The sequence below is a fragment of the Cervus canadensis genome, chromosome 4 (assembly GCF_019320065.1).
Source record: "Cervus canadensis isolate Bull #8, Minnesota chromosome 4, ASM1932006v1, whole genome shotgun sequence".
NCBI classification, from domain to species: Eukaryota; Metazoa; Chordata; class Mammalia; order Artiodactyla; family Cervidae; genus Cervus; species Cervus canadensis.
In genome coordinates, this window is record NC_057389.1 from 84,874,866 (window position 1) to 84,896,174 (window position 21,309).

General features: G+C 39.5%; 1 protein-coding gene, 1 non-coding gene and 1 pseudogene across 2 annotated transcripts in view; 2 read left to right on the forward strand and 1 right to left on the reverse strand.

Moving 5' to 3' along the window:
- Positions 1-5,113: 5,113 nt before the first annotated feature.
- Positions 5,114-21,309, reverse strand: part of LOC122440146 (prolyl 4-hydroxylase subunit alpha-2-like) — a 117,122-nt gene continuing 100,926 nt past the window's right edge. The window contains exon 8 of the mRNA XM_043466008.1: positions 5,114-5,225. Within this exon, the coding sequence (XP_043321943.1) occupies positions 5,202-5,225 (24 nt within the window). The 3' untranslated portion in view covers positions 5,114-5,201. The remainder of the gene's footprint in view (positions 5,226-21,309) is intronic.
- On the forward strand, positions 6,683-6,789 carry LOC122441085. The gene has a single exon (XR_006269228.1). It is a non-coding gene; the product is annotated as a U6 spliceosomal RNA (small nuclear RNA).
- LOC122440143 lies at positions 19,377-20,368 on the forward strand (annotated as a pseudogene).

The following is a 21,309-nucleotide window of genomic DNA, read 5'->3' on the forward strand; positions in this document are numbered from 1 at the left end:
AAAGAAAGCAATGTTGCTCATTTGTGTCCGACTCTTTGCGACCCCATGGACTGTAGCCTACGAGGTTCCTCCATCCATGGAATTCTCCAGGCAAGAATACAGGAGTGGGTTGCTGTTTCCTTCTCCATTAAGGGGTGAGGGTGAGAGCAATCCCACATATACTACATATCAGGGAAATACGGAATGCTGTTAGCAATGGAGGAGTGAAGACGGGGTACTGTGAAGACAATCAACAAGGCTTCTACAAAATTATCACTTAATTGAAAAGATAAAGCTATTGATAGATTCCTCCTCATACCACTAAAAAAATTAATTCAGAGATATTAAAGTCCTAAAATATAAATAATAAACATAGGAGAAAATATAGAAAAATATGTTTATGACCTTGAGGGAAGAAGAATCCTTTTTAAATAAGATCACACAAAATATCAAGTCACTTTAAAACCTGATCATTTTACTCCATCAAAATCACACATTTTGGTATAGTAAAAGATACTGTAAAATGAAAGACAAGTGAAATAATGGGAGGAAGGATTTATAACATGTGTAACAGACAATTAATACCCAGAATATAAAGAGTATAAAAAAGTTAAGTAAAATCTTAACAACTTAACAGAAAAAGAGTATGAACCAACTAAAAAAACTAACAGAAAAAAACAAAAATGTCCAATAAATATATAAAAGATGTTTAGCATCACTAAGGAACTTGAGAAATAGTCAAATTCTGCATGTGACATTTGATAATACGAAGCCTATGATTTTAACAGATTCTTGGCAGGTACGTGATGTTGGTGGCTTTTAGTGGATCTAACTTTTTTCTACGAACAAGTTGACAGGTGTTACTAAATATGTGTGTGTGTACACACACACACACACACACATATACACCCATGAGTCTGTAATTTCTTATGCTTGCTTGTGAGTTTAATGAAGCATATGCAAGAATATTCATTGCATCCCATGTGTCATACTGAAATTTTAGAGACACATAAAATTTTCATCACCCAGAGGTGAATAAATAAACTGAGGTATGTTTATGCTAGATAATACTGTGCAGCAGTTCCAAAATACACTTGCTCTCTTTGAACCAACACAGAAAGATCTCTAACATATCACTGGCTGATAACTGCAGAGTGATGACATATAGTACATCATTTATGAAAAAGAGAGAGGAGGAAAGAAACACAGAAACCACAAAAGAATCCTATCTTTTTTTTTAAACAGATATAAAGGGTCACTAAGTAAATATATATTTAAAAAAAAGATCTGGAAGAATATACAGCTAGCTGAGAACTGTGGTTACTTGTAGGAACTGGGAGAGGGGATTAGGATCAGATGAGGCAGTCAAAGAGCACTTTAGCTTTACAATTTTATAATCATCGGGATTAACTTGCTTGCTCTTTTTACAGGAAGATAATATTCTCCCTTGTAAGATGTTACAAGAAGAGAATGTATTCATGCATCACTTGTGTAATTAAAAGACAAAACTATTCTTTATAAAATCATTAGGAGTTGGGCAAGCAAAGGCTAAAGTCTGGAGTCTTATTCTTCTGCAGGAGCCCTGCGGTCCACGACTAAGTAGACTCCAGATGTCTCTGCTTACCTGCCATGTATCTTCCCAGGCCTCACTGCCACGTTCATGGACCTCCCTGGCCCCTGAAGGGGGGCATGGGCCAGCTCTCTCCTGCAGCACAACTGCATGTCCCTAAATAGGGAATGGGACGGGGGAGGCATAAAGTCCTGGATAGCCAGGGGGCCAGAAGATAAAGGTTCCTCTTATGAAAGAAGTTCAAAAACAGAAAGGAGGGAAGGCCATGGAAGGTCCAGCCCTGGCAGGCAAATACTAGCATTCAGATCATGTGTGCCACTCCCCATGTCCGCACCTGCATCCCAGCAGCAACTCATCCCAGAGATTTTTGCCCAGATTTTGAGAGACTGTTTCCCCCAACTCACCTTGAGTCCAGGGCAGTGGCTAAAACAAGGGCAACAGAAGGAACAGAAAAAAATGGTCTAGGACAGCATCAGGGTAAGAAAAAGGCATGAGTAGAAAGTCAAAATAGTGAAGGATCTGGGAAAGGACCAAGGGCAAGGGCAGGGTTATGCATCAGGAGGAGGTTCTACTCACATCCATGGACAGTAGTGGCAGATGAAACCACTACCTACATCTTTCTCCAACATGGAGAAAAATGTCTTTTACCCACAGGGGTAGTAACCCTAATTCCCACTTTGGTTAACCAAGTAAGAGAGGAAAGAGCCTTCCTACCAGGTCAGGGCAAAGAAAGTCATTGTTTCCACTGGAGAGGTACAAATGGAGCTCAAGGCAGATGGCAGAGCCCTCCCAAGGCATGGTCCAAAGGCCTGGGCCAAGATAACTAGAGGAGCTGATGCCACGTGTGCAGGAAATGGAATCCTGGGGGTGGTGCGGTAAAGAAAAAAAACCCTCTGGTTTTAGCAGATCCACTCCTAAGGTTACTCAAAAAGTTCAGACCAAAGCGTCGCCCTCACTCTACAAAGCATCCACCCACTCCCCAGTGACTTCAGAGAAGAATTGTGGGAACTAAAGTGCTCCATCCCAGGAAAAAGGGCTTCCTTTGAGGTTAAGGTGTGAAATGACAAAGAATACAGCATCCAAGAAGGCCTTCCCAAGGCTGAGACTCCTGGTCTCTATCTCCAGAGCCCTAAGTAGAGTCTAAGGAGGTGGGTACTTTATCAGGCTCTTAAAAGGAATGAATATGAAAAGCTTCTATTGCATCCTTTTAAAGTCAAGTGACCTGACATTAAAGAAGAGAGGTTCAAAAAGTGGGCTTATTTTTTCTTTATGACAGGCCCAAAGGGGCACAAAGTGAAAGGACTTCATTGCATAATAACATGAGGTATTAACTATATTGTGGTTAAGAAAAATTATGGAGCAATTTGGAAACTGCTTCTCTTCTTTCTAATAGGTTTAGAATATCTGGTCTGTAAGAATTAACAAGCGACTGTGTGTGTGTGTGTGTGTGTCTAATAGTTATCAGATGTCCTTGTAGACAACTAGAATAATAAAGAAGTAGGTACATCTGCTGCACATAGTGGCAATGAAGAACTTGAACCTGCCTTGGAGTACCTACACCTACCCGGACAGTCCTGTTGGTATTTTTCTATATTTTTCAAGACCAGCATTCCAGTAGAACTTTCTGTGATGATGAGAATTATCTATCTGCACTATCTAGTACAGAAGCCACAGACCATATGGGGCTATCAAACACATGAAATATGGTTAAGTCAATTGTGAATCTGTATATTATTTAATTTTAATTGATTAGCTATATTTAATTAAAAAGCCATATATGGCTAGTAGCTATTGTACTTCACAGCACAGTTCTAGGTTGACTCTGTCCTGTTTGTTTGAGGCAGAGTCTGCCAAGGGGTATAAGATGCACCATGGAGGGTACAGGGAACACTGTGAAACGCATGGGAAACACAGCACTCATGATGGCTAAAGCTCAGAGCAAGTGCCGTGAGAGCACAGAACAGTGTGGTACCTCAGATCTTCTCAAGCATCTGCTGCTCACAACAAAATAAAACGAAACAAAAAACAAAACCCTTGGCCAAGTGACATTTTCAGAAAAACTCTAGAAAAGGGGGTATATTAGTGAAATGGAGAGATGTGGAACAGGTATAACAAACTCAGGTTAGTAGAAGAGTGTAATCCTAATGATGATGAAATCTTCATCTCCATTCCTGTTAGTGAGAAGTCCACTTAGGCAAGTGGCCAAGGAAGCACCACGTTGGACACAGTGTTGGGACTGGACTTCCCTATCATCCATAGGCAGTAACTCAGGAGGCAGAGTGATGGGTTGAGAAATGCCTCAACTTTCTAAACATTAGACTGTATGGTCTCCTGGGCCTTTTATGTAAGGTAGCTCTTCAGATCATGAAAACCATCCCCAAGGCATGGAGTAACAATAACTTCTTCTGTTTTTTTATTTCTTTTCCTAAGGCCAATTTTCACAAGCCATATGACAAGACAGTGATATCCATTTTGCATGCTCCCAGGTCAGAGTTCAGGATGCAGAACTTCCCTTTGGAGAACTCAAACATCTCTGGCATAGTACCAGAGTATCTGGCATACTACTCAGAGCCCAGACTCTAGTAGCTACTAGCAAGTAAGGAGTGTGGTACTGACCATGTTATTATTTCAGAAATGGTAGGAAATCAGAAGTCATTCCAGGGAATATCCCAGGAGACTGATGCAGGTTGGAGAAAGAGAAGAAACAGAGAGGAGGCAGATGAGGTGAAAGGAGGAAAAACACAAGAGGAGACATCTTACATCCTATTCACCTCACACCAGTGGAAAACTATGAGTGGAGCTTCCTCAAGCAGTTCTAACCACAGTTCTTTTTTCCTGGCTCAGAGGCCTCTCACACCTTCCAGCAGTCACGAAGTAAAGCATAAAATCCTACGCTTAGTAACCAAGGCTCACAGGGCCAGGTCCTATCCACTCTATACCCATGTCTTGTATGTTCCAGATGAATTGATCCTTTTACTTCTCCCACGCACATCATGTTGATTAGGGCCTCTACATCATCTTTATATCAGCTACTCCCACAAGCGAGTTCACTCTAACCACATCCTTCCTTTTTCCTACCACTTTACAAGCCAGCTAATATTGTCCCCTTCTGGAAGACTTATCCAACTAATCAGTTCAAAAGGAGCTCTCCCTCCTTTTTAGCACATCTAGAGTTACTGAGAAATGTTCTTCCTTTGTTTTAAACTCTTCAAATGGGTAGTAATTTCTACCAGACAGAGCCGACTGCAGGAACAGGATTATCATCTCTGAATTTCCCACAGCATCCAGCACAGAGCCAAGTATACATCAATCACTTAGGGTGCTTCAGTTCATTTCAACAAACATTCTGAGTATTAACTCTGGGCCAGGAGCCATTCTAGATGTTTCTGCCAGAGTCAATATAGATAACAGAGAGGAGTAATACATTTATTCCGTCTTCACATACAGCTAAAGCAATCCTCAATTCCTCTGATTCTTCAAGGCTAGACAGTTTTCCTTTGACGAAAAAGACCATTCTCCATATCAGACCTGACTATTCCCTTTACAACTTCACTCTCCGTAACGCTCTTGTCCATGTCAGTAGTCTGAAAGCACTAAAGGAGGACAGGCACAATCCACAGCAAAGTCATCTCAATTCCTAGTATTGGGCAAATCAGGTATCAAGCCAGGTCTCCCTCTGTAATGAAAAGCAAACAAATAAAGCAAAATGTGAGACAAACAAAAGATTTAGCAGTTCAAAAAAAGTGACCTGACTTGAATAATTTTTCCAACAGATTCCAAAAGGACAGTATAGCAATAGAAACAATATAATCAGAAAAAAATATGGTAAGAAAAAAATGTGATCATGGAATTGCAGATTTTTTAATCCCAATGGAAGCAGTAAAGAGAAAAACTAGGTACTACAGAAAACAGAATCAGTGTATTAGTAAACAAACTTAAAAAGGAATTCAGAGACATTCAAGGGAAAACATATAAAGAAGAAAATTATGACATTTGGAAGAAAACTCCAGATAAGGTAAGTGAGTACAAAAAGAAATTTTAGAAGGAGAGAACTGATTAGATGAAGACCTAAAGAAATAGCTGAAGTAAATCTCCCTGAGATGTACAGGGTTACAGGTGCCAGGGATACAACAGAAAAGAGCTCACACAAGGTACCCACTCTCACTGAGTTCCACAAATAAATGATTAGAAATATTTCAGATACTAGCAAATGCTTTAAAGAAAAAAAATGAAGCGATATAATAGAGTAACTTGGTGACAGAATGGCTACTTTAGGTTTAGGGAGAATTCCCTGAGGTGACAAATGCACTCAGTTTTGAAGGAAAAGAGGGCAACAGTCATGATAAGAAGCCTTCTATGTAGAGAAACTACTTTGTGCAAAAACCCTTAAGTAAAGGAACAGCATGGTTTAGGAAAAAAATAAAGCCAGTATGGCTAGAGCATAGGAAGCAAGGGGGAGAGTGTGGTGAGATGAGGTTGGAGAGATAGGCTGGGGTACATTACATAACATAAGCATGGGAAGAAGTGTAAGTGTGAGAGAAGTCACAGGAGAGCTTTCTGCTGGAAAATTATTACTCTGGCTGCTGACTGGAGAATGGATTGTTATAAGGTAAAAGTAGAAGGAGACAGATGAGAAACCCATGTCAACAGTCTAGGGAAGGGAGGACAGTAAGTATGTACTTGAGTTTTCAGTGGATATAGAAAACAGATTAAAAATAAAGAGATGGGCAAAAATACAAGAAACAAGAAGAAATTAGAAGTTATCATAGAAAAAAAACTAAATTAAATCAGAGGGTTATCTTGCTTGATATTCCAAAACAAAGACATTTGTAAGTATTTCTGGGCTGAAAACAGCTTACAAAATTATAACTAAAATAACCAGGGATAAAGAAAGGTAATAAAAAAAAGAGTAAAGTTACTACCATAATGGATACCTTAACATATGCTTTTCAATCTTTAACAGATCAAGCAGACAAAGATACAGAGAATTTGTCTATTATTAATAATTAATAAACCTGGCTTAATAGAGATATTAAACACATATCCTATAAATTCTGAATATACATTCTGGTCCAAAAATCATAAGAATGATAGTGACTTTTTAAAAGTCTCTGTCTAAATAACTGCATATCAGTGCTCTCTTTGGTAGCACACATACTAAAATTGGAATGATATAGAGAAGACTAGCATGGCCCCTGCATAAGGATGACTTGCAAATTTGTGAAGCGTTCTGTATTTTTGGGGGTGACCTAGAGGTGTGGGATGGGGGTGGGTGGGAGGTTCAAGAGAGAGGGGATATATGTATACATACAACTGATTTGGGCTTCCCTGGTGGCTCAGATGGCAAAGAATCCGCCTGCAATGCAGGAGACCTGGGTTCGATCTCTGGGTTGGGAAGATCCCCTGGAGAAGGGAATGGCAACCCACTCCAGTATTCTTGCCTGGAGAATTCCATGGAGAGAGGAGCCCGGTGGACTACAGTGCATGGGGTAGCAAAGAGTCAGACACAACTGAGCAACTAAACATAAAAACATAGCTGATTCACTTCATTGTACAGCAGGAAATAACACAACACTGTTAAAGCAATTACACACCAATGAAAAATAGGTATGTTAAAAAAATAACTGTAAGTCAAAGGGGGAATTAAAATTGCTAGTAAATGAAAGGCAACATCAATTATCATGCTATATATTAAATATATATGAAATGGATTAGATAAAAAAAAAAGTCCCCAAAACACAAAGAATTCTAGGATGTGGAAAACTGGGAAGAGTATTGCTCATGCCCTAACAACAACAGCAACAGCCGGATAAACCATAAAATGGTAACTTTTACTGGGCCCATCAGAGAACTGAGGTCACAGAGCAATCAAAGAGCTAAAACCTAAGGAAACTCAGATGCCAACACTTAAGAGGTGGAACATGAGCACATGTTTACCTGTGGCAGAACACAAAAGAATGAAACACCGGCGCCACAGAAGGTAAGAAGAATTCACACAAAACTTTCCAATGAATTGCTAAAGGCAAAGTATGGGCTACATGAGGGTACAGGACTCCTGGGAGTCACAGATACAAGGGAAATTCACATCTCTCGTGCTCACAGGAAAGACTATTTCTGTCCCCAGGGCTTTCTCAATGATCCTGACCCTCCTCTCCATGACATTCAAAACTTTTCCTTGTATCTTTGGTGGGTCTTGGGACGGAGATAGTATAATGAACCTCTCACAATGGCAGAACACTTCTAAAGATTTCGGGCCAGATAATTTCCTGACCTCCCATACGGCAACAGAGTTTGCAAACTGTCTCTAATTGAGGCTGGACCAGGAAAACACGGAGAAGGCAATGGCAACCCACTGCAGTACTCTTGCCTGGAAAATACCATGGATGGGGGAACCTGGTAGACTGCAGACCATGGGGCAGCGAAGAGTCGGACACGACTGAGTGACTTCACTTTCATGCATTGGAGAAGGAAATGGCAACCCACTCCAGTGTTCTTGCCTGGAGAATCCCAGAGATGGCAGAGCCTGGTGGGCCGCTGTCTACGGGGTCGCACAGAGTCGGACACGACTGAAGCGACAGCAGCAACAGCTGCAGCAGGATAACACAGGATCCCCACTGGTTTCCACCACTCGGCTAGCCAAGCCTAGTACCAGACAACAGAGGATTACTGCTGGGGAGGGGCAAGAGTGCATCAAGAAAATCCTGAGGTACAAGTACACTGGGAAGTCTCAAAGCTGCAGGTGACGCAGGAATATCTAAAAAACAAAACAAAACAAAACTTCTGGAAACTTAGCCTCTTCCTAAGCAAAATGTTTTGAAGCTGAAGGTACACTGAAGGCAAAATATAGCAACCAAAAATGATCTCAAAATCAGATCAAATACTAAGTAAATTGACTCAGATCTCCACACTAATGACTTAGGAAAAAAAGAAATGTGCATACTTCCAGGAAAAGAAAATCATGTTTACATCATAGTATTACATACTACCCCAATTCCCAAGAAAGGCAGTACTTTAGTACATTCAGTACATTAGAACATTCAAACCACCAGACAAGAGCACTCATCTCCCATGCTAGCATAAGGTTTTGCTCAAAATCATCCAATCTAGGCTTCAGCATTACACAAACAGAGAACTTTCAGATGTTCAAGCTGGGTTTAGAAAAGGCAGAGGAACCAGAGATCAAATTGCCAACATTCGCTGGATCATAGAGAAAGCAAGGGAATTCCAGAAAAACACCTACTTCTGCTTCATTGACTACACTAAATTCTTTGATTGTGTGGATCATAACAAACTGCGGAAAACTCTTGGAGAGATGGATATACCAGGCCATCTTACTCGTCTCCTGAAAAACCTGTATGTGGGTCAAAAAGCAACAGTTAGCGATGAACATTGGGGTGCACGTGTCTCTTTCAGATCTGGTTTCCTCGGTGTGTATGCCCAGGAGTGGGATTGCTGGGTCATATGACAGTTCTATTTCCAGTTTTTTAAGGAATCTCCACACTGTTCTCCATAGTGGCGGTACTAGTTTGCATTCCCACCAACAGTGTAAGAGGGTTCCCTTTTCTCCACACCCTGAAGCAACCTAGATGCCCATCAGCAGACGAATGAATGAGAAAGCTGTGGTACATATACACTATGGAATATTACTCAGCCATTAAAAAGAATACATTTGAATCAGTTCTAATGAGATGGATGAAACTGGAGCCCATTATACAGAGTGAAGTAAGCCAGAAAGATAAAGACCAGTACAGTATACTAAGGCATATATATGGAATTTTAAAAGATGGTAACGATAACCCTATATGCAAAACAGTAAAAGAGACACAGATGTACAGAACATACTTTGGGACTCTGTGGGAGAAGGCGAGGGTGGGATGTTCTGAGAGAATAGCATTGGAAAAAGTATGCTATCAAGGGTGAAGCAGATCACCAGCCCAGGTTGGATGCATGAGACAGGTGCTCAGGGCTGGTGCACTGGGAAGACCCAGAGGGATCAGATGGGGAGGGAGGTGGGAGGGGGGATCGGGATGGGGAATACATGCAAATCCATGGCTGATTCATGTCAATGTATGGCAAAAACCACTACAATATTGTAAAGTAATTAGCCTCCAACTAATAAAAATAAATGAAAAAAAAAAAAACTTTAACACCATAGGGGGAAAAAAAGAAGTAAAAATAAATAAATAAAATAAAATAATCTTAGTGGGAAAAAAAAAAAAAGCAATAGTTAGAACCCTTATGGAAAAACTCACTGGTTCAGGATTGAGAAAGGAGTACAACAAGGTTGTTTATTGTCACCTGTTTATTTAACCTATACTCAGAGCACATCATGTGAAATGTCAGGCTGTATGAGTTGCAACTAGAATCAAGATTGCTGGGAGAAATATCAACAACCTCAGATATGCAGATGATATCACTCTAACGGCAGAAATTGAAGAGGAACTAAAGAGCCTTTTGATGAGGGTAAAGGAGGAGAGTGAAAAAGTCGGCTTAAAACTCAATATTAAAAAAAACTAAAATCAGGTCATTTGGTCCCATCATTTTATGCCTAATAGAAGGGGAAAGAGTGGAGGCAGAGGACAGATTTCCTCTTCCAGCTCTAAAATCACTGTGTATGGTGACTGCAGTCATGAAATTAGAAGACGATTTCTTCTTGGCTGGAAAGCTATGACAAAACTAGACAATGTGTTAAAAAGCAAAGATATCACTTTGCTGACAAAGGTCGGTTTAGTCAAGGCTATGGTCTTTCCAGTAGTCATGTATGTGTGAGAGCTGGACAATAAAGAAGGCAGAGTGCCAAAGAATTGATGCTTTTGAACTGTGGTGCTGGAGAAGACTCTTGAGAGTCCCTTGGAAGGCAAGGAGATCAAACCAATCAATCCTAAAGGAAATCAACCCTGAATACTCTTTGAAGGACTGATGCTGAAGCTAAAGGTCCAATACTTTGGACACCTGATGCAAAGAACTGACTCACTGGAAAAGACCCTGATTCTGGGAAAGACTGAAGGCAGAAGGAGAAAAAGGCAACAGAGGATGAGATGGTTGGATGGCATCACTGATTCAATGGACATAACTGCAGGAGATGATGAGGGACAGACATGGAAGCCTGGGGTGCTGCAGTCCATGGGGATGCAAAGAGTTGGACATGACTTGGTGACTCAACAACAAATTACACACTATATTACATAAAGTTCAGTTCAATTCAGTCGCTCAGTCATGTCTGACTCTTTGCAACCCCATGAATCACAGCACGCCAGGTCTCCCCATCAATCACCAACTCCCGGAGTTTACACAAACTAATGTCCATCAAGTCAGTGATGCCATCCAGCCATCTCATCCTCTGTCGTCCCCTTCTCCTCCTGCCCCCAATCCCTCCCAGCATCAGGATCTTTTCCAATAAGTCAGCTCTTCTCATCAGGTGACCAAAGTATTGGAGTTTCAGCTTCAGCATCAGTCCTTCCAATGAACACACAGGACTGATCTCCTTTAGGATGGACTGGTTGGATGTTCTCACAGTCCAAGGGACTCTCAAGAGTCTTCTCCAACACCATAGTTCAAAAGCATCATTTTTTCAGCGCTCAGCTTTCTTCACAGTCCAACTCTCACATCCATACATGACCACCGGAAAAACCATAGCCTTGACTAGACGGACCTTTGTTGACAAAGTAGTCTCTGCTTTTTAATATGCTGTATAGGTTGGTTATGACTTTACTTCCAAGGAGTAAGTATCTTTTAATTTCATGGCTGCAATCACCATCTGCAGTGATTTTGGAGCCCCAAAAAATAAAGTCTGACACTGTTTCCACTGTTTCCCCATCTATTTCCCATGAAGTGATGGGACCAGATGCCATCATCTTAGTTTTCTAAATGTTGAGCTTTAAGCCAACTTACAAGTATGCAATAAAAATTATGAGACACACACACACACACACACACACACACACAAAAAAAAACAAGAAAATAAAGCACTGTTAACAGACAAAGCAATTATCTGAAACAGGATCACGAAAAACCAGATATTAGAATGAACTGACAGGGAATTTAAATGTAAGGTAAATCAGTTAAAGTCTTGAGTAAAAAAAAAAAATGGATGGCATATATGAACAGATAGGGAATTCCAGAAGAAATATAAAAATCATAAGAAAGAATTAAATGGAAATTCTAGAAATAAAAAAATACAATAAGAGAGTTGAAGAATGCCTTTGACAGATACATTATAGACTCAATACAGCCAAGAAAGAATCAAGGAACCTGGAGACAGAGTAATGGAAATTACTCAAATGTAAACATAAAGAGAAAAAGGACGTAAAAAAACAGAACAGAGTATTCAAGAGCTGTGAAAAAATATCAAGTGGTCTAATATATATGTAATTAGAATCTCAGAAGGATGAAATATAATTAAAGGGAAAAAGAGAAACATTTAAAGATAAGTTAGGCAAGAGCTTTCAGAAAACAATGAAAAGTATAAACTAGAGAAACAATAAACTCAGAAATCACAAACAGGATAAATACTACCCCCAAAAAAATCACATTTAGACACATCATTCAAACTGCTAAAAAACAGACAAAAAAAGAAAAATCTTGAAGGCAGTGAGACAAAAAAAATTACACACATAGAAACAAAGATTAAAAATTATAGCAGACATATTCATAAACTAATTAATCCAGAAAACAACAAAGTGAGGTCTTCAATGTTGAAAGAAGAAAAAGCTGTCAACCAGGATTCAACACCCGATGAAACAACCTTTTAAACTGAAGGAGAAAAAAAAAAAAAAAAAAACTTCTGGAAAACAGACTTTTATTTTTTTAGAGCAGTTTTAGGTTCACAGCAAAACTGACCAGACAGTATAGAGTTCCTAGACATTCTCTGCCCTTACACATGCACAACCTCTCTCACTACTAACACCTTGTATCACAGTGGTGCAATTTTTTTTTTTACATTGCAATTTTTTACACGTGCAAAAATTGATGAACCTAAACTGATACATCATTATCACCTGAAGTCCACAATTTACATTATGGTTGACTCTTGGTGTTGTGGGCTTCCCTGGTGCCTCAGTGGTAAACAATTTGCCTGTGAATGCAGGGGACATGGGTTCTATCCCTGGGTCAGGAAGATCCTCTGGAAAAAGAAATGGCAACCCACTCCAGTATTCTTGCCTTGGAAATCCCATGGACAGAGGAGCCTGGTAGGCTATAGTACATGTGGTCACAAAGAGTCGGAAAAGACTAAACAACAACTTGGTGTTGTACATTCCATGGGTTTGGACAAATATAATATAATGACATGCATTTGCCATTACAGTATCATATTAAATGGATCATTACCCTAGAAACCCTCTGTGCTCTGCCTATTCATCCCTCCTTCCCCCAGTCCCTAGCAACTACTGATCTTCTGCCTTCATAAGTTTTGATTTTCCCTGAATTCTATGTAGTTGCAGTCAGACATCATATATCAAATTGGCTTCTTTCAATTAGCAATAAACATTTAAGATGCCATCATGTCTTTTCATGACTTGATAGCTCTTTTCTTTCTGGTCCTAAGTAAATAGTCCATTCTTTGGATGCACCACAATTTATCAATTCATCTACTAAAGAACATCTTGTTTCCTTCCAAATTTTGGCAATTATGAATTAAGTTGTTATAAATGTTTATGTGAATGTTTTTGTGTGAATGTAAGGTTTAACTTATTTGGGTAAATATCAAGGAGTTGTGATTGCTGGGTGATAAGTAAGACCTTTTATTTTTTAAGAAACTCCCAAACTGTCTCCCATCGTGGCTGTAAAGTCATTACTGATGTAGTTAAGATTAATAACTACTATATTTGTTACTGCTTTCCATTTATTTGTTGTCCTTGTTCTTTTTTCCTGATTTTTTCCCCTCTTTTCCACCTTCTGCAGTTTTACTTGAGCATTGTATATAATTCCATTTTCTCTTCTCTTTCAGAATATCAATTAAATTATTTTTACAGCTTTATTGAGGTACAATTGATTGTTGTTATTGTTCAGTTGCTAAACCGTGTCTGACTTTTTGTGACCCCATGAATTGCAGCATACCAGGCTTCCCTGTCCTTCACTGTCTCCCTGAGTTTGCTCAAACTCATGCCCATTGAGTAATGGTTGATGCCATCCAACCATCTCATCCTCTGTCGTCCCCTTCTCCTCCTGCCCTCAATCTTTCCCAGCACAGGGTCTTTTCCAATGAATCAGCTCTTCCCATTAGGTAGCCAAAGTACTGGAGCTTTTGCATCAGTCCTTCCAGTGAATATCCAGGGTTGATTTCCTTAAGGACTGACTGGTTTGATCTTGCTGTCCAAGGGACTCTCAAGAGTCTTCTCCAACACCATAGTTTGAAGGCATCACTTCTTCGGTGCCATGCCTTCTTTATGATCCAACTCTCACATCCATACATGACTACTAGAAAAGCCAGATCTTTGACTTTGCCAACCTTTGTGAGCAAAGTGATGTCTCTGCTTTTTGATACACTGTCTAGGTTTGTCATAACTTTTCTTTCCTTTGGTTGAGCATTTGGATTTTCTCTTTTTTTTATTTTTTAATTGGAGGAAAATTGCCTTACAATGTTGTGTTAGTTTCTGCCATACAACAACATGAATCAGTCATAATTATACATGTATCCCCTCCCTCAGGAGCCTCCCTCCCTTCCCTCCAACTCACCCCTCTAGGTCATCTCAGAGTGCTAGGCTGGGCTCCCTGTTTTATATAGTGACTTTCTACTAGCTCTCTATTTTACGCATGGTAGTGTATGTAGTTGATGATACTTTCTCAATTCATACCACCCTCTCCTTCCCATGCTGTGTCCACAAGTCCGTTCTCTACATCTGTGTCTCCATTCCTTGCAAATAGATACATAAATATAATTTTTCTGGATTCCATATATATGGAATATACATGGTATTTGTTTTTCTCTGACTTACTCGACTCTGTATAACAGGCTCTAGGTTCATCCACCTCACTACCACGGACTCAAACTCATTTCTTTTTATGGCTGAGTAATACTCCATTGTATATATTATTTATCCATTCATCTGTCAGTGGACATGTAGGTTGCTTCCATGTTCCAGCTATTGTAAATAGTGCTGCAATGAACACTGGGGTACAAGTGTCTTTTAGAATTGTGGTTTTCTAGGGGTATGGGGCCCAGTGATGGGACTGCTGGGTCACATGGCAGATTTATTCCTAGGTTTTTAAGGAACCTCCATACTGTTCTCCATATTATCAGTTTACATTCCCTCCAACAGTGCAGGAAGGTCTCTTTTTCTACACATTCTCTCCAGCATTTATTGTTTGTAGAGTTTTTGATGATGGCCATTCTGACTAGTATGAAGTGATACCTCATTGTGGTTTTGATCTGCATTTCTGTAATAATGAGTGATGTTGAGCATCTTCTCATGTGCTTATTGGCCATCTGCATGTGTTCTTTGGAGAAATGCCTATTTAGGTCTTCTGTCCAATTTTTGATTGGCTTGTTTATTTTTCTGATTTTGAGCTATATGAGCTGCTTATATATTTTAGAGATTAATCCTCTGTCAGTTTCATTTGTAATTATATTTACAATTAACCCAAGTCCACTTTCAAATAATACTTTACACTATTATTTTTTCCTCTGCCTTCTTTCAAGATTTTTTATCTTTGATTTTCTATAGTTTGAATACGATAAGTATTCAAAACCTAAGTGTAGGTTTTTCAGTATTTACCATGCTCATCATTCTCTGAGTTTCCTGGATCTATGGTTTGGTATCTGAAACTAACTTGAGGAAGTTTTTAGTCATTAGTGCTTCATATATTTCTTTTGTTCCTTTCTCTCTTCCTTCTTTTGGAACTCTGATAATGTGTTATTTAGACATTTTGTAGTTGTCCCACAGTTCCTGGATATAATACTATTTTTAAAGGCCTTTTTCCTCTTTGCTTCTCATTTTTGGAAGTTTCTATTAACACACCTGCAAGCTCACTGTTTCTTTCCTTGTCTGTGTCCAGTATCCTGATAAGCCTATCTAAGGCATTCTTGATTTTTCTTACAGTGTTTTTTAACTTCTAGCATTTTCTTTTGATTCTTTTCTTAGAGTCTCCACCTCTCTGCTTTTACTACCCATCTGGTTTATGTGTTTTCCATTTCTTCCTCTAGAACCCTTTACATATTAATCACAGTTGTTTAAAATTTACAGTCTGATAAATCTAACATCTCTACCATATCTGGGCCTGGCTCTGATGTTTGCTCTGTCTCCTTAAACTTTTTTCCTCCCCTTCCTAGTATACTTTATAGTCTTCTGTTGGAAGGACAATTATTGGGTAAAAGGAACCATGGTGAGAAGGCCTTTAGGAATACCATGGAGAGAGTGGAAGCATGTTATAATTCCATGATTAGGTCTCAGTCTTTTGGTTATCCTATGCCTGTGGACTGTCAGCTTCACCAGTGTTTCTTAGTTCCCCCACCCGCTTAGGTGGGAGAGGATGGATAGAGGGGACTGCAGTTGGTATTTCCTCTCCCCTACATGGAAAGTTAGAAAGAGCTAGAGTTGGGTATTTCCCTCACCTCAGGTTAGTTAGATTCTGGTAAAACCCCAGCCCTGGTAAAGCAGATTCTCTTGACAGCAGGCCTTGTTAAGTACAGAATGTTCTAGTAAAATTCAAAACAATTTCTTTTTCTCTACTCCTATCTGAAGCATGAGGGGATTTTCTGTGGTCTTTCCTGTGAGAACCTGGCAGGGATGCCAGAGATAAAACTCACAAAAGTATGAGAGCTCTCTTATGACTAGGATCCCCCTGGAGTTTTTTCTCTCTCAATCTTGTCCATACTGAGCCTCTGCTGCTGCTGCTGCTGCTAGGATCTTATTAATCACAGTTAAGATTTTTCTATCCCAGTACTCAGGGAAATGACAACCCACTCCAGTATTCTTGCCTGGAAAATCCCATGGACGGAAGAGCCTGGTAGGCTACAGTCCATGGGGTCGCAAAGAGTCGGACATGACTGAGCGACTTCACTTTCACTCATTCTCATGGAGATGGATTTCTGCTCTACCTGTCTGTTGTTACAATTTATGATACAGAGGTTTGCCCTGTGGCCTTACTTCTCTGATGGATCTAAGAGCAGTTGTTGATTTTTTCAGTGTGTTCATCTTTTATTGTTGTTGTTAGGATGAAATGGCAACTTATATGCTAGGCTAGAAGCAAGAAGTATGAAACATCTTTTCAGTTAAATAAAAGTTTATCATTTACTACCCATAGTCCTGCCCTACAAAAACTTGGATCTACACAAAGAAATAAAGGTGTCTCGGAAAGAATAAAAGAAGATAAACATAAAATATATTTTTTCAAATTTTTAATGTCCTAAAAGATAGTTGACTGGAGCAAAAGTAATAGCAAAGTAGTATGGAATTATTGCTAGGATAAAGTAAAATGTATGACAACTATAATACAAAATTGGGAGAAAGAAACTGGAGATATTACTCTAAGGTGCTTAAAAACTATGAAATTGTATAGTATTACTCAAAGAATGTCTTTAGTTAATTAAAGGAGTATATTATGAACTCTAGGATCACAAAATTAGTTAAAAAGTGGTGCAAATGTATATTATCTATGGTGAAACAGATCACCAGCCCAGGTGGGATGCATGAGACAAGTGCTCGGGCCTGGTGCACTGGGAAGACCCAGAGGAATTGGGTGGAGAGGGAGGTGGGAGGGGGGATCGGGATGGGGAATACGTGTAAATCTATGGCTGATACATATCAATGTATGACAAAACCCACTGAAATGTTGTGAAGTAATTAGCCTCCAACTAATAAATAAATAAATAAAAAAGAAAAAGAAAAAAAAAAAGTGGTGCAAATAATAAGCCAATTATGGACATAAAATAGAATAATAAAAAACAGGCAGTAGAAGAGGAATAAAGGAACAAAGAACAGATGGAACAAACAGGAATCAACTAGAAAAATGGTAGATTTTAATCCATTTCTTTCATGATAATATTAAATATAATTGTTGAAATACACAAACAACAGAGATGGTCAAATTGGATTAAAAAGCAAGCCAATTGTACAAAGCTATGTACAATAAATATACTTTAAAATTAAAGATAGGTTAGAAGTAAAACAATGACAAAAGAATGAAAGACAAGCCTCAGGCTGGGTAAAAACATGCACAAAATACATATGTGATACAGAACTGCTACCCAAAATATACAAAAAATTCTTAAAATTCAACAACAAGAAAACAACCCAATTAAAAAATGTGCAAAGTATATGAACAGATTCCTCATTAAAGAAGATATGCAGAAGGCATGTAGCATGAAAAGAAGCTCAACATTATGTCATTAGGGAATTGCAAAATAAAACAATGAGATACTAAATATTATCACCTATTAGAATGCTGTAAAACCAAACCACCACCACCGAATGTGAGAACATGGAACAACAGGAACTCTTACCTATTGCTAGCAGGAATGAAAACCGAAACAGGCACTTGGGAAGATATTTTTGCAGTTTCTTACAGAGCTAAATGTAAGTTTTGCCATAGGACCCAGAAAATGTGCTCTTCAATACTTACCCAAATGAGCTGAACGCTTATGTCCACATAAAAACCTACATACAAATGTTTGTAGCAGCTTTATTTATAATTGCCAAAACCTGGAAGCAACCAAGATGTCCTTCAATAGGTGAATACACAAACTGTGATATATCATATAATAAAATATTATTTATAATAAAAAGAAATGAGCCATCAAGCCATGAAAGGACATGTAGGAATCTAAAATGCATATTGCTAAGTGAAAGAAGCTAATCTCAGAGGGGTATATAATGTATGACTCCAATTACATGACTTTCTAGAAAAGGAGCCAAACCATGAGACAGTAAAAACATCAGTGATGGTCAAAAGTTCAGGCAAGAAGGAAGAATTAATGACTAGGTGTAGCATGAGGCATTATTAGATGAGGGCTGTTAAACTATTCAATATGATACAGTAATGGTAGGTGCATGTCATATATTTGTAAAACCCCACAGAACTGTATAAGACAAAGAATGAACCCTACAGTAAACTATGAACATGAGTTAATACAATGTATCAACATTTGCTTATGAACTGTAACAAATGTATCACACTAAGGCAAGATGTTAATGCTAGCAGAAACCATGTGTCTGATAAGACCTTCCCTTGTGGCTCAGATGGCAAAGAGTTTGCCTGAAATAAAGGAGACTCAGGTTTGATCCTCGGGTTGGGAAGATCCTCTGGAGAAGGAAATGGAAACTCACTCCAGGATTCTTGTCTGGAAATTCCCATGGACAGAGGAGCCTGGCAGGCCATAGTCCATTGGGTGTGTCTGATGGGGGAAGAAGTGGGAAGACTGTTTTCTGCTCAATTTTTCTGTTAGCCAAAAATTTATCTAAAAAATAAACTATTGGGCTCCCTGGTGGTCCAGTGATTAAGGATCCACCCTGCAATGCAGGGGCACTGGTTCATCCCTGGTCTGAGAAGATCCCACATGCCTCAGAGCAACTAAGCCTGTGTGCCACAATTACTGAGCTCTTAAGCCTGAGAGCTGCAGCTGCTGAGCCCATATGCTGCAACTGCTGAAGCCTGTGTACCCTGGAGCCTGTGCTGTGCAACAAGAGAAGCCACCACAGTGAGAAGCCCTCATATTGCAACTAGAAAGTAGCCCCCACTTGCCACAACTAGAGAAAGCCTGTGAGCATTAACAAAGAGCCATCACAGCCAAATAAATAAATAACATTAAAAAGTAATCATGGCCTTTCCGCCCGTGGACACCACTGAGAAAGCATCATTGAAGTCTTCCCCCACCCCCCGCCATGCCATCATGTAAAAATCAGAGTCTCCCAAAGAGCCTGAACAGCTGTGGAAGCTCTTCATCAGAGGACTGAGCTTTGAAACAACTGTTGGGAGTCTGAGGAGCCATTCTGAGCAATGGGGAACACTCACAGACTGTGTGGTAATGAGGGGAATGCTCACAGACTGTGTGTGTGGTAATGAGGGATCCAATCACCAAGTGCTCCAGAGGCTTCAGGTTTGTCACATACGCCATGGTGGAGGAGGTGGATGTGGCCATGAATGCAAGGCCACACAAGGTGGATGGAAGAGTTGTGGAACAAAGAGGGCTGTGTCAAGAGAAGATTCTCAAAGACCAGGTGCCCACTTAACTGTGAAAAAGATTTTTCTTGGTGCACTAAAGAAGACGCCGAAGAACATAACCTGAGAGATTATTTTGAACAGTATGGGAAAACTGAAGTGACTGAAATCATGACTGACCGAGGCAGTGGCAAAAAGAGAGGCTTTGCTTTTGTAACCTTTGATGACCATGACTCTGTAGACAAGACTGTCATTCAGAAATACCACACTGTGAATGGCCACAACTGTTAAGTGAAAAAAGCCCTGTCTAAGCAAGAGATGGCTTGTGCTTCATCCAGACAGAGAGGTCGAAGTGGTTCTGGAAACTTTGGTGGCAGTCGTGGAGGTGGCTTCGCTGGGAATGACAAGTCTGGTCGTGGAGGAAACGTCAGTGGTCGAGGTGGCTTTGGTGGCAGCCATGGTGGTGGTGGACATGGTGGCAGTGGGGATGGTTATACTGGATTTGGTAATGATGGAAGCAATTTTAGAGGTGGCGGAAGCTACAGTGATTTTTAGCAATTACAACAATCTTCAAATTTTGAACACATGAAAAGAGGAAATTTTGGAGGCAGAAGTTCTGGCTCCTATGGTGGTGGAGGCCAGTACTTGGCCAAACCACAAAACCAAGGTGGCTATGGTGGTTCCAGCAGCAGTGGTAGCTATGGCAGGGGCAGAAGGTTTTAATTACTGCCAGGAAACAAAGTTTAGCAGGAGAGGAGAGCCAGAGAAGTGACAGGGAAGCTACAGGTTACAACAGATTTGTGAACTCAGCCAAGCACAGTGGTGGCAGAGCCTAGCTGCTACAAAAAAGACATGTTTTAGACAACGCTCATGTGTATGGGCAAAAAACTCGAGGACTGTACTTGTGACTAACTGTATAACAGGTTATTTTAGTTTCTGTTCTGTGCAAAGTGTAAAGCATTCCAACAAAGGGTTTTAATGTAGCACTTTTTTTGCACCCATGCTGTTGGTTGCTAAATGAAATAGTCTGATCATGATGCTGAAGCCATTTTGGTAAACTACCCCAACAGTGTGAAGTTAGAATTCCTTCATGGTGATGCCAGGTTCCATTTGAAATTTATTTACAACCTGCTTTGGTGGAGAAGTTGTTGTCTTCACAACCTTGGTGTAGTTGAACTGACAGTTACTGTGTTGTGACCTGGAGTTCACCATTAAAAGAGTCACCCATGCAGAGTCATGGAGGTTTTTTTTTTTTTTTGGTTATTAATGATTGTTGACATATCCTGTGCAATATATCTAAATTGAATTATGGTACCAGATAAAGTTATAGATAGGAATGAAGCTTGTGTATCATCCATTATCATGTGTAATCAATAAAAACTTAATACCCTCAAAAAAAAGTAATCATGACAGTCAATTAAAAAAATTAACTTAATTTTTTTAAAGTAGAATGATGAAAAATGACACACTATTAAAACACAAATCAAAAGACAGCTGGAACGGCTATATTAATATTAGACAAAATAGACTTTAGAAGAAGAAATGGTATAAGAGGGACAATATATGGGAAAAATGGGTAAACTAAGAAGACAATCTTAATTGTATGTACACCTAACAAAAAGTTTCAAAACACATGAAGCAAAAGCTGACAGAATTGAATAGAA